General features: G+C 44.8%; 2 protein-coding genes across 5 annotated transcripts in view; both read left to right on the forward strand.

Moving 5' to 3' along the window:
* Positions 1–11465, forward strand: part of slc22a23 (solute carrier family 22 member 23) — a 31734-nt gene extending 20269 nt beyond the window's left edge. For all 3 annotated transcript variants that reach the window (XM_047589086.1, XM_047589087.1, XM_047589088.1), the window contains 6 exons: positions 1098–1225; positions 2862–2964; positions 3724–3959; positions 4935–4967; positions 6220–6343; positions 6880–11465. In XM_047589086.1, the coding sequence (XP_047445042.1) occupies positions 1098–1225; positions 2862–2964; positions 3724–3959; positions 4935–4967; positions 6220–6343; positions 6880–8326 (2071 nt within the window). In that variant the 3' untranslated portion in view covers positions 8327–11465. The remainder of the gene's footprint in view (positions 1–1097; positions 1226–2861; positions 2965–3723; positions 3960–4934; positions 4968–6219; positions 6344–6879) is intronic.
* A 1622-nt stretch (positions 11466–13087) lies between these two features.
* On the forward strand, positions 13088–17104 carry LOC125011110 (tubulin beta-2A chain-like). 2 transcript variants are annotated; one of them, XM_047590135.1, is made up of 5 exons: positions 13090–13323; positions 13678–13786; positions 14080–14088; positions 14924–15034; positions 15681–17104. In XM_047590135.1, the coding sequence occupies exons 1-5, from the start codon at positions 13267–13269 to the stop codon at positions 16763–16765; spliced, it is 1371 nt and encodes a 456-aa protein (XP_047446091.1). In that variant the 5' UTR covers positions 13090–13266; the 3' UTR covers positions 16766–17104. The 2 variants fall into 2 exon arrangements, with proteins under 2 accessions (XP_047446092.1, XP_047446091.1); XM_047590136.1 differs by lacking the exon at positions 14080–14088 and having other exon boundaries at positions 13088–13323.
* The last annotated feature ends 734 nt before the right edge of the window (positions 17105–17838 follow it).

Here is a 17838-nt window from a genome sequence, read left to right on the forward strand (position 1 = left end):
ATCCAATACTGTAGAGGTTCTAGTACAGTATCTAAGGGTATTTAATGCCTTGGCTTTCTTTGATGAAAGAGCAAAAAAGAGGTTCCATTCACAAACAGTCAATATTAGTCATATAATGCACCTCCATTAGCGGAGGACTTGGAGAGCTCATACAGATTTCCGCAGTAGGATCAAGAAACCTCAAGTTGACCTGATGATACAAAGTTATCCCCCACCACTCTGCAGAGAGATGTCTGCTTTGATGCAATCACGGCCTTGTGTGCTGAGAGCCTGCAGAAGTCAAGGACACGAAGGAGGCTGTGAACTCAGCGTCATCCCTCTGAGATATTAGGGGACGTTGCACCTTGAACTCAGCCTGAGGGGTTCATGGGCAAACATCTATTGTCAATCTAGCTGTCTCTTATGCAACACTACGGCAACATCTCTCTGCACATGCAATCGAGCTGTCCACATGGCGTGAGGCACAAAAATACATCAGTAAGCTATATCTGTCCTTTTAATAAGTGCGTTCAGGGAAAAAGAATGGACCCATGTCGACTTTCTTGATTAACCCAAACAGAACATTCATTACGAGGGGCTGACTCCGTAAATACAGAAACAAAAAAATGCTGATTGGGCTTGAGATCAAAACGCTGCAGGTGATCTAAGGTTGCAGATTTGGGGAAGCGACGGCAAACTGCTCTACAAAAAGACGACGAAAGCTGCACTTTTGAATTAAGTCTCAACGTTGTTGTATTTGCTATCTTCACATCAACATGCACTCTTTCTGCAAACAGATACGGGACCACTCAGAGGAATTTGTGCAATACAAATAACTTTATAGCAGAGCATACATAAAATGAGAACCGCCTCAGGGTTGGAAATGGGCGTTAGGCAGAACCACCTGTGAATTTGCGTTTGGAGTCTGAGCAAACAGTACATTTTTGTTCCCTACATTGTGTCTAGAATGTGTAACAAAAACAACATTTAACTGTGCTAGCCAGATTCCAATGAGATCTTAAAGGGAGGACTCTTCTCATGGTGAGTCATTTGTCATGTCATATTAACAAGGACATCCCCCGTTGTTTTTTTTGGTTTTTTGTTTTGTTTTTTGACAGGATCTTCCCTGAGTCACTGCGCTGGCTGCTGGCCACTCAACAGTACGGCCGGTCCAAGTGGATCATGGGGCACGTAGCAAAGAAAAATAAAGTGAATATGGAGCTCGACACAGACAACATCCTCACAGGTAATGAATGCGCCGTGTGAATATTCTGTTAAAATGCCGCTGGTTTGCCTCGGGTGTCTGCAGTCCCCTTATTTTTGAGAGGCTGGCATTATTGTCTCTAGTCCCAAACGAGACGGACTGACAAGGTTATGTCAATTTCCTGCCTTGTTGCCATAGTAACCTGCCACTACAGAGGTAGCGGTGGGCGTTGAGCATTGCATTATGACACTCTCAGATGCTCGTTAATTTCATTACCGCCTGGATGAGTGGACATGAGCCGACATGATGGTGTGCAGACGGCAGATGGGTGCCGGTCAGGAACTTTGACCCCAGGTTAACCGTCTGCGCTCAGATGAGCAGCCAGAGGCGAACGGCGAAGTGAACGCCATTGTTAACAAATGTCATGGCAGATTGCGTTCATGCGCTGAGGGCTTTTGTCCCGCTATTGGTTAATTTAGTCATCGATATGTTTAGGAGAAAAAAGTGCAAAGTAAAAGTAAAAAAAACCCCAAAGAGGAAGTGCTCAGAAACTGACTGTGCTTTTTCAGGCGCATGTGCTGAGGCAGCATTTAGAGAAATCAGCCTGCCGTAGACATTAATTTATCTTCTCTTGTTTTTATAGTAACAGGCTGTCCTGAATCCTTGCAGTGCTATTTTGTACCGTAAAGCACTCAGCACCGAATGTACTCACTTCTGCCATAGAAGAGGAGTTGAGGATCCTCTCCAAGCACAGAGGCATGACTGATAGATGTGAGACTGCTGATTCGGTCGTTTTTGGAAAGTGAGCAGAGTGACTTGCACAGATACGATCGGGAATAATCTTACTCAGACGTTTTGTAGCTTTGCCAGGGGATCACTGGAAAAGCCTGAGCAGGTCTGAGAAAGATGCGGCGTGGAATGCTTTCACATGCCTGAGTCAATGAACGTACAGTACCGTGAAGCAGAGGTGCGTTACCGTGGCAACCGGCACTACGATACCAAAACATCCATATCAGCGCCGCCTATCACCGAAATACTCGGAGGCCCTGCCTTTTCCGGTCTTCCGTGAGCACTGTCACACAAAGCAGCTGGAGCCGAAACGCGCAGGATCAGGCGCGCTCGTTATAAATACACATGGAATTTTCTGCGGTTCCCGTAAATCAACTTTATCCTTGTCTGGCTCTTCGGAGAACCCAGGAGGGCTTAATTTAAAAACTATAACATACCTGTCAATACTCGTCCTAGACCCCGTCACTTGTACGCTGACGTCCGTACGATATGTCACAATCCAACACGAGAGCACTCTCACGTGTGCGTTTTTCATCCTACCTCATGAACGTGTGTGTTGTTGAAGCTGCATTAGGCCTCATTGTACTTTACAGTAATGTGCCAGCAGGTATTTATTATCTTGTGCCAGCCTCATGGGCAACAATGTAAATGTGGTAGACAGAATATCTGTAACACAGTTATGGGAAAAAAGAACTGAAATTATGAATAACACTGGAGAAATAAAACCCATTTGTGAAGCAGCGGATGCACAAGGGAGACCGACACAATATTAGGTCATAATGTTAAGCCTGAATAAAATATCACCACTATGACAGTTTTCTTTCAGATTTACCAGATGGGAATTCTGTAAAATAAAATAATTTTTATCCTTGTTTTTTTTTCCCTCCAGAACTACAAAGAGCTCTTCAAAATAAACCCAAAAAGACGTGCATCGTGAGAATGGTCGGGACGAGGAACCTGTGGAAGAATATCGTTGTGCTCTGCGTCAACTCGTGAGTGTTTTGTTTTGTTTGGTCTTAGAAACCTGTTCGGACCCTTTGTCCGTAAAGGTGGCTTGCATGCGAGGAAATGGAAAGAATGAGAGGTAGAGGTAGAGGAGGGGGAGGAGGGGTGCATGTTTCTTACCTGTGTGGTTAGGGATGACGCCTCCCAGAGTCGCCATTTTGTGCCGTTCAATATGCCACTAATAACCTGAAGGCTCTGTGCTGCATTGATTCTTAGCCCTCCTTGCTTTTTGTCCTTCCATTTATTTTTTTTATTTTTTTTTTAGTGCTGCTCTTTCTCTTCATCTTGGGCTGGATCTCTCCTCTCCTCCTCATTTCATCTGGGCTGGCCCAGCTTTACCTCTGCTTCAGTGCACGGTGTCCCTGACTCTCTACGTCGGCATAAATTTTACATGAGCTTTGTCCTTATGAAACATTAGACAGCCTGGAGGGAGGGTTTGGGTGTTTGCTTGTGTTTTTCTGTGTGCTAGTGGGGTGTGTTCCTGCTTTTCAATAAGCTGCTGTTTACATACGGGCAGTTTCTTGTGTCGACACGAGAGACAACGCTTCTCTTTTCCTCCTCCTTCTGTCAGATGCGCTTAGGTGTATTTTCTGTGTTGTTCATCTTCTACATTTGTTTGTACCGTTTTTTTATTATTTTTTTTTTTTCCCCGTTTGGTGCTTTACACACTTTCCACCTCTTCAGCCAACTTACTGCTTGCTATTCCCTTATGTCGTTTTTTTTCCCTGTGTATGTTCCTTATCCAGGCTAACGGGTTATGGGATCCACCACTGCTTCGCTCGCAGCATGATGTACCACGATGGCCAGGAAACCACCATTTTCCAGAACTTCTATGCAGAATATTACACGATGGCGACCATCGCCGTGGCGTCGTGCATTGCTCTGTGTCCGGCGGTCAGCCTGATGGGCCGGCGCGGAGGTCTCCTCATGTTTATGATCATCACTGCCCTGGCATCGCTGCTGCAGCTGGGTCTGCTCAACCGTGAGTGCTATATGAAAAACAGTAGCTGGAGCGACTGATTGTGCTCTGCCTGCAGCTCTTCATTTAACAGCTCACTGTGGCTGCTACTGTGTTTTACTTTTAATGTAAAGCCGCGGATGTGACAGATGTTTGACCGGTGGGGTTTTGGCTCGGTCACCAGTGCGATTAAGTGATAGACTTAAATTCATTTAAAGGCTCATGATTGTTGAAATTGAGTTTAGAGCCATCAGCTGATTAGCTCCCATTAGGACAGACACTATACAAAGGGAGAGCCATTACTCTATACACTGATCAGGCATAACATTATGACTGTTGACAGGAGAAATAAATAATGTTGCACATCTAGTGATTATTCAGTGCTCTGTTGGGGATGTCAGCAGCAGTCTGACACAGACACACACACAAAAACAGTTTAGGAACAACTAAAAAAAAAAAACCTGAAACATGACCTGGCCTCCAAATTCACTAGATCCCAAACTGATCGCGTATCTGTGGGATGGACTGGAACAAGCCTGATCCACATTGGTCCTTCCCCTCAACCCTTAGGACCTAAAGGCCCTCCACTAACAACATCCTGCTCGCAGACACCACAGGACACCCTCAGACGGCCCGCGTCTATATTCTGATGAGTCACAACTGTTTTGGAGACCTACACACTATGTTATTTTTTTTTATATTTTCCTGTGAAGTACCAGCGCATGATTACACGGTTTCAGTCAATGTGTACCAAAACAGTACGTGCCAGTTTATTCAGTTACAAGTGCGCTACATTTTAATGTTTAACCTGAGTCAACATGTCAAGGTTACGCACATGATTCATGTTCCCCTTGAATCTGCCGCACCGCGAGGCTTTGCTGAGCATGTGTGAATGTGTTGTGTTTTTTTTTTCCCTAACAATAAACTCACTGTACGTGCTTGATTTGTAATGTTTTGTCTTTACCACTGATACACATTTGTTTGTCTTCCTTCCTCTAGTGCTGGGGAAATACAGCGACCACCTGAAAATAGGTAGGAGTATAGTTTTATTAAGTCTTTTATTTGCTTTACGACGTGTGAGCGGGGTAGAGACGCGTCTCAATTGGACATATTTACAGTATTGATTAACCTGATTGAAATCCTTCTGATCAGAGATTCACGCTCATGTTTGTGGGCACTAAGCAAAAATATATCCTAAGACGTGTTCCGCCCTTCAACTGAAATTCCCTCCCTGTCAGGACAGTTTGTTCCAACTGAGCTGTTTACATGACGTGTTGTTACTCTGTTTGGGTTGCCCCTCTGATACTTTGCGAGAACACGCCAGAATCACAGCAGTTCTTTCAACGTGTGATTTAATTGTCTTCCATCATGACTCGCATCGCTTAAACGGCCGCACGCGATTTCAGTGCTCCATGCAGATATCCTACAGCACTTCATTTGGCCGTACGCGCGCCCTGCAGAGACCCATAATGAAGTCCGAGATGTAATTACGGCTGGCTTTTCACTTATTTATCCCCTTTGTGTTGAAGAGGGCGAGCCTCTTTGTTACAGCGCTCTGAAGCCTTCCCTCTCTGTTTATCGAGGCCTTTGTTCTTGCCGCACTAATCCCCCCGTGGGATACGAGAGATGATCACAGAGCAGGCTCCTCTGATCCTCGCTGTGCCATCTTCAACGCGTCTTATTCATAAAACGTCGCCTTCAAACAGTCTTTGGGCTGAGCCGCCGCCTGGCGTGCAAGCAGACTTCTCAGCGAACGTTAGCGCTGAGAAGAACAACCACAACATTTAAGTATGACCAAGATTTTTAGGAACTCTGCGTTCAGGTTTTGGCGGTGCGGTTAGAGAGTGGCTGCGCTTTCTAAAATGTCATGAAACCTGCCGCACAGGCCTCACATGATGTAATACTTCCCACTTCATTATACTGGCGAAATTTGTTTGGCCATGAAAGCTTCTTTACTTCTCACTTTCACTTCTGAAGTCTGTAAAAATATCAGGTAGCAGAGACTACATTTAGATGTGAAAGAACAGGATTGAATCACCAGATGGGTTCAGATGACTTTTTTTTTATTACTGTGTGGTTTATGTATTTAATATTTAAAGCTTAGGCATTTGGATGGCTATATCGTTTTCAAAGTAAAATATTCTGTCTATATAGACTATAATAGAATTATATAACTATATTATATTAACAATGCTATTATATTTATTTATTTTAATTTTGCTGCTCAATTTTTGTATTTTCACCTAATGCATACACCTGTTTGCGCCTCACGTTTTGTCTGCAGACAGCTCAGCTGTGCTGAACAGGAACTTCTCCATCGCCTTCTCCATCATTGGCATGTTCTCCTCCCACGCAGTCAGCAACCTGAGCATCTTCTTCTGTGCTGAAATCACCCCCACCGTGATCAGGTAAGCCCATCGGACTGTACCATCAGAAGAGGAGGGGGGGCCGTTTCAATTGTCTGACTAGCTTGTTATTCAGTTGATGCATTGGTTGGTTCGCATTAAAACAATCCACGCTGCAGATGGGCGAGCTGCTCCCCCTCCTGTTGAGTGTGGGTATGAAATTAGTGAACTGCAGGAAACAACGGACTCTCGCCGGTGTCAGATTTAATCCACATCTTGTGCAAATGAGCCACCGCCTCTGAGAATATATGACACAGCACTTGTCACTTGATTTGGGTTTATTTCAGGGGTGTTGTTCTGCTGATGTTGTTGTTGGAGGGGCGCCATCTGGTGGCGAACTGAAGCAACAGCAATGGGGGAACAGCATGTTGGACAGGGCGTTTGGTGGTATTGCAGCACTCTCTGCTGCTGTTTGATAAAACCACAGAACAGAGCCGACTTTAATTCTCTGGAATGTTGGGGTTTGTAGGAGGGTTTAGAGTCTGTGGGGGATCATCCGTAAATTCCACCAGGTATTAAGATTTTGTGTCTCCTCACAGGGGTGGTGGCCTGGGCCTGGTGCTAGCCAGTGCCGGCTTCGGCATGCTGACTGCACCCATCATGGAGCTCCACAACCAGAAGGGCTATTTCCTCCATCACATTATATTCGCCTGCTGCACTCTCATCTGCATCATCTGCATCCTGCTGCTGCCCGAGACGCGCGACTACCCCCTCCCGGAGACCCTGGCCGACGGCGAGAGCTACACGCGCCAGCCCCTGCTCCCCCCGAGGAAACCCGGGGAGCAGCGCCTCTTGCTGCCCCAGTCTGAGAGCAACAGGGACTACACACGGGTGCACGACACGCCACTCCACGAGACAGCCGCCGGCGCCGCCTCCACCATGGATTCCACCGCCTCTTCCGCCGTGGACCTGACCGCTCCGTCGCTCGCGGACGTGACTGCGCCCATGTTGATGGAGATGCGCCCTGGCAAGCCTCTTTCCAAAGACACCAACGGCCACTCGGTTACCCCCTCGTCCGCGACTCCAGTCAGACCGCCGGGCAAAGGTGCAATCACGCAAAGTAAAGACCACCTGCTGTCTTCCACCCCCTTACACAAAGTCCCGTGCGACACACACCCTCTTTTAGTCGGCGAGGAGGAACGTCCTGCAATAGTCCTGGAGTCGGTTGAGCCGCTGATGGACGCTGCCGTTCCCGAAGAGAATGACATTGGCCCATCGCCCACAAGAGAGGCAGACGCTACCCCTCCCGCTTCCCTGGACTCCCCGACTCCCCCCAGCCCCCAAACTGTGCCCGCCTCATTGTTGATCTGCACCACACCCATCATCGAGCCCCCGCCGAGCACCACCTTAGAGTCCCCTAACCCACCGGTTAATGACGTGGGGCCGATCGCCCCGAAACCCGACCCAGCGACGCTAGGGGACGCTGACGCCACTTTGGCAGACTCCCCCACTCCGTCTATGGGTGACGGACCCCCTCCATCCCCTGCTCCTGTGACGGACTCTGAGGTTTCCACTCACCCATCACCCTTCATTTCTCCACACCCTGACATTCCTATCGCACCAGAAATAGTAGATGAGTCTGCATCTACTCCTACTATTAGAGACTCCCCCGTACCTGCTGTCATAGACTCCCAGCTTCCTCTCTTAGATGTTAAAGATAGATCTAGTTCCTCTACTCCCCTTAGCCCGGTTTCACCTCCGCCCGTTGACTCTGGCCCTCTTCCCTCGGAGGAGTCTTCCACTCCCCGTGTCACGCACACCGCATCCTCTCCTATCATCCTCCCCGTCACAGACATTTTACCAGAATCAGCCGCTTCCCTCGCCTTGGATTCAGCACCAAGTTCCGTCATGGATCCAGGCTCCACAGAAGCAGCTCCCCCCTCTCTAATGGACTACACGGTGTCCTCCCCCATAGACTCTGGCGTCCTCTCTGTCAGGGACGTTGCCAGCACAGAAAACGCCATCAACGGCATGGCGTCGTCATGATCCAGTGCCGCAGCGGGGGGGAAATCAAGCTTTAAGCGTCGCAACTGGAAGACAGAGAGACGATGGGGAGGGGAGGGGAGGGGATGGGGGTACTTCAGGCACTCGACAAAGACCGTTCCCACCTGGAGTTGAGTAGACATTTTCTAACAGAGTACGTTTCTCAAAGCCCCCTTCCCTTCTTTTGTGCATTTAGCCAACGAACCAGACCACGCGAAAGCGAAACAGCGCCACGTGCTGGTTTGTGACGGTGTGACTGCTGCTCTTCATGAATGTCACCGGGAAATCACCAGCGTATAAACGACACCGATGTGAGCGGACGGGAGGTCACTGTCTGTCATTTTTAAAGAGACTTTAAACTATGCCCCACGATCACCGAGACGTGTCGTCAAGCGCCTGTGAAGAAAGGAATGCGGGAAAAAAAAAGAAAATAAAACACAAAAAAACACCCCTATTTTGCTCAAATAAAATGTCCGTCTAACATATTTGTATTGGAAAGAAAATGTCGCCTTATCTGTATGGACGAGTGAGTCTGAATGTTACAGAGTTATAGAGGAATACAACCCAAATTGGAGCGTTTCTGCTAAAAACAATGCCAAAAAACTACTGGAGTTAAGTGTAGACATAGTGCCAAAAACATTAGTGGAGATGCAGTATTTGCCTGATTGGGGGAAAATATTGCGTAGTGCTGTCCCCTGCCATAGACTGTGTTCGACTGAAGTGAATCAGATAGATCCCAATTCAAATTTCTGAAATACACAAGAGAACTAAAAGATGCCTCTGCGTTCGATGAATTGGAAGTGAGAGACGAGCTTTAGGAAACATGAGGTTCGAGCAGAGATATTAGTGAGAAGAACGACCCACATTTTGTTGGTCTGAAGAAACTTTTATTTTTCCAATCGTTTCAACCAATTAAAAATTAGCGTATGCAAATGCTTTTTTTTTTCTTTTTTTTGTAAATGTGAAAAATGTAGATTGATAATAAGCTGTGGAACTTGATTCAGTTTCTTTTATTTTAATAATTTAAAAAAAAAAAATAACAAAGTATTATTTTGAATAATCTCCCATGGCGTGCCCTTATTGTACAAAGCTATACTTCATTCTTACAGTATTTGTGGCACCTCTGTGTGGTGGCACTTTATTATTATTATTATTATTACTATTATTTTATTTAGTTTTTTTTTTTGCAGTGGGGGACAAAGCATGAAAATTGTGAACGTGTCAACAAATCTATCATGTCTTTAAAGAGAAAAAAAAAAGAAAAATTGAAATTTGTGACAAGATGTTCGACGTGATTGCGACCACGTCACTAACCTTCGGTGTGTTTTTCCAAATTGTATCCTGGCGTTAACTTCAGTGTGCCAGCGTATTCATGAATCCACACGCACAACAACTAAGTTTACCTTACGCAATACATTTATCAAAAAATAAAAATAATAATAATAAAGAAAAACAAAAAAAACAACAAAATAAAACACAAAACAAAAAAAAACAGGTCACATCCTCATGGAAAGTTTAACCTATTGATATTCTGAAATTGATGGACTCTCTTTTAAGGAAGCACTTTTATCTTCCCAAGCCCACGTCCGCGCGTGGACGGCGTTATACTTGACTTAAATGTGTGTGTAACTTGACAGCTGTGGTGCGTTTGCAATATTTGTCTGAAGAAGGACGTGTGATTATGGATGTACCACTGTTTACAACAATCCTCGTAATAACGATCTTAAATGATGATGATAATAATAACTACGCTGTACTGTAAAACTTTAGAGCCAACTTGAGTGATGTGTTGCCATTTCAAATGTGATAAAAACTCTCACAATGTGTCGTGTATTACAGGGAGTATTTGTGATCTATTAAGGGTGTCTTTCGGGAGTCAAAAACAACACCGGACTCAGACGTGAGATTTTCTGTGGTACAGTAGATGAGGACTTTGTTACAGGTACTTTACTCACCAGAGTTCAGTTCTGCTTTACGGCTGCATATCCAGAGGTATTCGAACGTTGAGCGAACACACCTGCTGTTGTTTTTTTCTTCCCTCGAATGCAGCTTGAACCTGATTAGGAGAAGTCCATTTTAATTCAGGGTGATCTTTTAACTGATCATCAAACCACTATCATTATTATTATTATTATTATTATTATTTGTGAAATATCCATATGATCATCTAATGTCTGCTGCTACGCATCAAAGCACAACGACCTGCGACCATACAATGTCAGATTTAGTGGATCTTGGCATCTTGACAGGAAAAAAAAAATAAATTAAAAAAAAAAAAGGGAGTGGAGTCTTGAATACAATAGAGAAAGTACTAGTTACACATTAATCTTTGCAATAGACCCATGAGGAGGAGCTTAAATTGTGAGGGAAAAAAAAAAAAAAAAGAAGCAAAGAAAGAAAAAAAAGCAGACTCAGGTCCTGACATGACACTGGAGTTAGTGAGGAATTCTTGGCAGCTGCAGCAGAGCGTGGGTTGACTGCAGTGGTCAGCGACTTCACATTTATCTCTCGTCGTCTGTGACTGTCACTTTCTCTGCCCGGGCAGATATCGAGCCGTGCATCCCTGAAACTCATGCAACACCAGTGTAAAGTTAACGACACAGCACAACGCGAACATCTTTTTTTTTTTTTTTTAAACTGAGATCTGTTGCTTCCACTCTCTCCCACGCAGCCCGTTCACGGTGCTGGTGGGAGCCGTGACCTGTTTTGGTGAGGTTTGGCTTTATTCAATTTAAAAGTCCAAATAATAAAAAAAAAGTCAAAGCAATCCAAAACAACGTTAGCACAAGCGTAGACTGACTCAGAAGGATGGGTTATGCCTTTGTAAATAGTACGTGTGTGGAGACATCCAGTTTCAATGAGATGAAGGATCGTGGATATTAGCATGGACTGGTGACACTTAATCAGAGACGTGAAGTCCCCATAGTACACATTTCAGGTTTTGCTTCTCTCAGCCGTGCGACTCCGAATCTCTTCGAGGAGGGATTGGAATGAATGTAAAAAACCATGGATTGTACCATTTGTAAGTTCAAATTGTTTGGGTTCATTATGTTTTTATTTTATTGTATTCCTTTAACAGACATAATGCACTTGTATATAAGCCATACCTGTTGTTAAAATAAACCACTATTTATTGATCAGATGCGCCTGTCAGTGACTTATTCATTCGGGAGAAACTTTTCACGGGGCCTCGATGAAAATTGTGAAATATTTTCACAGTTGGGTGGAGGCACTGAACTGAATGACTGAAGGGCTAAATTAGTAAACCAGTATTTGCACTTCCTTAAATATAACCAGTGAGACAGAGCAGGAAACTGACAAAATCCTCAACCTCAAGATTTCACTGCAAAAAATGCAGGTACACTTGTCCAGTTTTTCCATTTCACACACTGAGAGAAAAAACGTCTGCACAACATTTCAAGGTAATCCATTCAGTAGCTTAGCTAGTTCCAGCTAGAACGTATGAATACTCAAGTTACACATGCCTTTTGCACAATCAAGCCAAGTATAGTAGACTTTATTGATCCATAAGGGAAACTGCTTGATCACAGTAGCTCAGTTGTATATAATAAAAAAAATAATAATGACAAAGCAGTCTAGAAAACCACTTAAAAAATAAATAATAATAAAAGAATAAGACAATTAATAAAAATGGAATAAATAAAATGCAACAGTCCGAGGAAAAAAGTGTACTGTAAAGATGTGCATTCTTTAGCAAATTTTACTGTTGAATTAAATGATCACTTTCTGATTGACTGTGAGCACATACAATGTTGTGGTGTCTAATAGGACCCTGTGTAGCTGGGTGGGGATAGGTTTGGATAATGTCTGGGCTGTTTGGCGATGAGCTGTGCCTATCTGTGAGTAACTTTTCACAGGCTTCATTAAAAGTTAATCCTAAGTAGGCAAATCAAACGTTTTCAGCGTCATTTAAGAGAAGGAAAACGATTAAGTAACTAAAATTTGAAAACTTGTACTTAGGAGGGATTACCAGCAGAGAAGAGCAGGCGATACTCTCTTATCATGCAGTTATAATGAAGGCATTTCACTTAAATTCACAAATGTAAACGTTGTAACGGAATCATCCTGGGGGAGAAAGTTTTACAGTAATCCATCTAGTAGCTTAATAGTTGATTCCTGATTCTAGATCCTATATTTTTTTATCCAATCTTCAGGATCTATCTAGAAGGGAAGTGTGTCAAAATCCAGTTTCATTATATCCAGTCTTTGAGTTGGTATAACGGTTACATAATGCAAATCATCACAAACTGACTGACTGTCACCACATCAGAATAGGACTCAATAAATAATGGTGATCCGTTGCTAATAATTTTTTGAAGCCTCACAGTGAATCAGTCCAGTTCAGGTGGTAGCATTTTCTCAGTGTAGCATGTCTGAGCATAGCTGCAACATTCATGGCAAGATCCGAAACAATAAATAATATTTTGTCCACTGGTAATGTTTAAAACCAGAGGCACATGGTTACATGTGCTGTGTCATGGTGCTCCTGAATATCAACTCGACTGAGTCAGCACATGTGACTGCAGTATTACGTGAATAGAGTTGGACACGTCCTGGATGAGAAAACAAGATTTTTTTATTTTTTTATTTATTTTTTTACTGATGAACCTTGTTCCAGCGCAAAAAAAGGCAACGTTTTCCCTGCATGGGATGGGGTGATGTCAGGGGGATGATGCGGCAGGATCCTCTGGTCCACTGCATCAAACCGGGGCGCTGCCATTGGCTGAAGGGGATGCTGGGATGCTGCGCTGGGCGTAACGTCATCTGACCGGCAGCGCGTTTATCTATCTCGCCGACCCAACGCTCGCACATAGAAATGAGGCAAGTGCTGATTTTGAGAAACACAGCGGCAAGAGACTGAAGAGTGGACCCCGGTCGAGTCGAGAAAAAAGGACGCCGTCTGCCCGCATCCGCAGCTCACCATGAGGGAAATCGTTCACATCCAGGCTGGACAGTGTGGAAATCAGATTGGGGCGAAGGTATGAATATTATCATTTAATTTTGGTACTAGTTAAATTGTAATTTAAATGCGTAACGACCACGTGTGTTTTTTTTTTTTCAAGGGATGCTTCCATAGTTATTATGAGATTTAGTTAGTTTGGTGTCTAATGGACATAAACTGAGACAATCTTTTTTTTCTCTTTAAAAAAAAAAAGTTCGATATAAATCGTTTAAGGCTGGCATAGATGCAGGGTGGGGTTCAGTGCTCGGATGCAGCGATGTGGCCGCCACTGCTGCGTGTCATTGTGCCACCGAGCAGATGCGCACAGGGCTAAGTGCTGACGCACATGTGTTTTGCTGTGCTATTGAATGTCATATGTTTGTGCCATTAGTTCTGGGAGGTGATCAGTGATGAGCATGGCATCGACCCCACCGGTAGTTACCAAGGTGACAGTGACCTGCAGCTGGAGAGGATAAATGTCTATTACAATGAGGCATCAGGTAAAGAATAAATAATTTCCGAGTTCTTTTTATTTTTAACAAAAATAAATAAATAAAATAAAATGAAACACGTTTGAGTCTGAATACTTCACCACATGAAGCAGATTCCACTCATCATCTTTGCATGGCCTGATGCTACACAGACCTCATTTCAGTGCTACTAATCTAGATGCAGGGGAAAGTAGGTCCTACCATGAGTGTAGGGAAAAATGAGGACAGTGAACTTGCTAAAATATCTCCCTCTGTCTCCCTTTTCTCCCCCCCACCCTCTCTCGTTCTACCTCTGTCTGTAGGGAGCACAGGTATCCGCAGTCTCTGTAAAGCTGACCCTGAGATCTCAGTGTCTGATTTGATTGGTGTGGCATGTTGAAGGTCATTCAGAATGCGCCCTGTGTTGTCGTCGTTGTTGTTGTTTTTCCACAGCTGCTGTGCAACATGCAGTCGAACCGTACTTAGCTTTTGTGCTTCTGTATTTGAAGTGATGCTTTCAGAGTCAGACACGCGGTGCCCTCGTCCGCTTTGACTACACGAAAGGGCGTCTCAGTCCACGCGTGTGGGCTGACGTTGCATATTCACTTCAACTGTCTGCCCTTATCCCGTTTCATAGCAGGAGGCATTATTGATCCTTTGTTTCCATGTCGCATGATGGCTTCACCGGGTTTCTATTGCATGTCAACTGAACACCCAGCTTCTCAAATGCTCATTAAAAACAAAGAGATTGGTGGATTTTTAATGAGGCTTCGCGACGTGCAGTGAGAGTGAAAAGAAACATAAATCGTGTTTGGAGGAAGAGGCCATCTTAGTTTGAATGGACTCTGCAGAGCTCAGCACTAGAGGAGGCCCCCTTGCCTCAAACAAAATGTGCTGCTTGCTGCAGTAGCTTGCAAGAAAGCTTGCAGACAGAGAGCAAATGAAAGTGCAAGAAACAACAGAACGCACTCTTTAGAAATCCACCTCTTTCAAACAAAAGGCTGTGTACATAAAAGATTACATTAGCAAACAGCATGCCTGCATTGATGTCGTTTTAGGTCAGTGTTATACTGGTACAGTGGCCCCCGAGACTGTTGATATCTTACTCCTCCCTTCCCTCTGTTGCCCCCCTCTCCCTCATGTCCCTCCCTATCCTCCCATCCAAAGGTAGCAAATTTGTCCCCCGTGCCATTCTGGTGGACCTGGAACCAGGAACCATGGACTCGGTTCGCTCTGGCCCATTTGGACAGTTATTCAGGCCTGACAACTTTGTCTTTGGTGAGTGCATTTGTGCGTGTCAGCAGCTGCTGTCACATCCTGTGAAGCTGCGCCCGTGTCTTCGGCTGACAGCACGGCACTGGATATATTCTGAGCACAGAGCTTCTGCAGTGCCTCGGTGATGTGCCAGTTGTCTGCTGCATTGCCCGCGTGCAGCTGTGTCAGACGGAGACAGCTCTTGTGGTGACTTAGCAACAAAGCAACAAAAAAATGGAAGTAGCAGAAGATGCTGCTGCAGTAGTGGTGATAACAAATGGGGATACAGTGACCCACAAAAAAATCAGGATGACTATTCATGTTTCCTTACCGGGAAACTTACCTTCACTAATGCATTAAAAAGACATTAAGAACATCATCTACAAGCTAAATGCTAATGGAGGAATTGATAGCATGTTAATATTGAGCACAGGTAATGTTTATTGTAGCATTTAGCATAGTGAAATGTAATAACCATCACTAAACACAAATTATTGTTAGACATGACTTTGTATGCTGTTAAATATCAAGTCAATCCAAGAAATATCTTGGAGGAGGAATCCTACGGACTGTTCTGTTACACATTTTATCGCAATCCATCTAGAAGTTTGTGTATTAGCAGAGTCAGTGTTTCTCCAACATGCATTGTCTTTCAACATAAACCATGCAGGTCAGAGTGGAGCAGGAAACAACTGGGCCAAGGGTCACTACACGGAAGGAGCTGAACTGGTGGACTCCGTACTGGACGTCGTGAGGAAGGAGTCTGAGAACTGCGACTGCCTCCAGGGCTTCCAGCTCACCCACTCCCTGGGAGGAGGCACAGGTTCAGGCATGGGCACGCTCCTCATCAGCAAGATCCGGGAGGAGTACCCTGATCGCATCATGAACACCTTCAGTGTCATGCCCTCCCCTAAAGTGTCCGACACTGTGGTGGAGCCCTACAACGCCACCCTCTCTGTACACCAGCTCGTGGAAAACACAGACGAGACCTTCAGCATTGACAATGAGGCCCTGTACGACATCTGCTTCCGCACTTTGAAGCTTACCACGCCGACTTATGGAGACCTCAACCATCTGGTGTCCGCCACCATGAGCGGGGTGACCACGTGTCTCCGCTTCCCTGGCCAACTCAACGCTGACCTCCGTAAGCTGGCCGTCAACATGGTGCCCTTCCCCCGCTTGCATTTCTTCATGCCAGGCTTTGCGCCGCTCACAAGCAGAGGCAGTCAGCAGTACCGCGCCCTCTCTGTGCCAGAGCTCACGCAGCAAATGTTCGATGCCAAGAACATGATGGCGGCGTGCGACCCCCGTCATGGACGCTACCTCACCGTGGCGGCCATCTTCAGGGGACGCATGTCGATGAAGGAGGTGGACGAGCAGATGTTGAGCGTGCAGAACAAGAACAGCAGCTACTTTGTCGAATGGATTCCCAATAACGTCAAGACCGCCGTTTGCGACATCCCTCCCCGCGGCCTCAAGATGTCCGCCACCTTTATCGGCAACAGCACTGCCATCCAGGAGCTGTTCAGGAGGATCTCCGAGCAGTTCACTGCCATGTTCCGCCGCAAGGCCTTCCTCCACTGGTACACCGGAGAGGGAATGGATGAGATGGAGTTCACCGAGGCTGAGAGCAACATGAACGACCTGGTGTCCGAGTATCAGCAGTACCAGGACGCCACCGCTGACGAAATGGGCGAATACGAAGAGGACGAAATAGAGGACGAGGACGACGTCCGCCACGATGTTCGCCACTGATTGCAATACACTTGACACAACACTGAATCAGTAATTGTTGTCGGACAAATGCAGTGAGATCCTAAGAAGTATGCTATACATGCGGATGTTCAACTAAATATAGTGTGAAAATTATGAAGAAACATAGTTGTTTAGCCAAAATTATGCTGCGTATAGATACGGCTTATACTGACACCGAGTGGTGTTGTCACCTCAAAATATGCAAGTGTTATAGTGTTTGGTTTTCGAGGTCATGCTTTGCCAGTGTCAAAATACAAGTACAGTCTTGTCCTTAACACAGTTTTGTAACATTCACTTCCGTATGCATTGTCTCAAGTCTTCAATAAAAGATCCAATCCATACTTCTCGCCTTTTATCTTTATGTGAAAAGGTCATATACCATATTGAACTGCATTCATATTTTTATATATTTTTTTTTCTGTAGGAATGCTTACAAGACATCCTATAATTTTATAATAGATCTTAATGAGTTGTGTTAATCTCAAACATTTCTGTCCTGGTTTATTTTGCCACTAATAATAACGATAAATGTGATTTAATGTAGTACATTTACTGTGACCTGATTCAGTGCTGCCCGTGGTCATGTGTCTCTGCACATGAAACTGGAGTCCGTCACCCACAGTTTTTCTTCAAGCATCTCTTCACAAAGATGACAGCCTGTCTCTTGTGTAAACAAAAATACAGATGAATGATGGAGGTAAGCGTTGAAGACACCGAGCACACATTTTTTGTGATGATGGGGTCAGCTCATGCTTTAAATGCCTTTAATGTGAAGCTTTGGCAGTAGGTAATGCTCAGTTTGTAATAAAAAAACAAACAAACTGATCAGGTTTATAACAAATTTTAAGAGTGTATTTAGAGGTTCTCAGAGTATAAATACCTAACTTGTCAGTCTCATGTTGTCCTGCCTGATTAAAAGTCCTTATTCTGCGTCCTCTGAGGACCATGACTGTCTGAAGCTTAAAACTTGTAGATGCTAGCAGAGACACTATTTTTTGTATCAGTGCACTGTAATGTGATGACATACTGTAAAAGCATTTGGTTCTGTCATACCTAAACATAGCCTTTTGGTT

Source organism: Mugil cephalus, chromosome 7 (genome assembly GCF_022458985.1).
Source record: "Mugil cephalus isolate CIBA_MC_2020 chromosome 7, CIBA_Mcephalus_1.1, whole genome shotgun sequence".
Classification (NCBI taxonomy): Eukaryota; Metazoa; Chordata; class Actinopteri; order Mugiliformes; family Mugilidae; genus Mugil; species Mugil cephalus.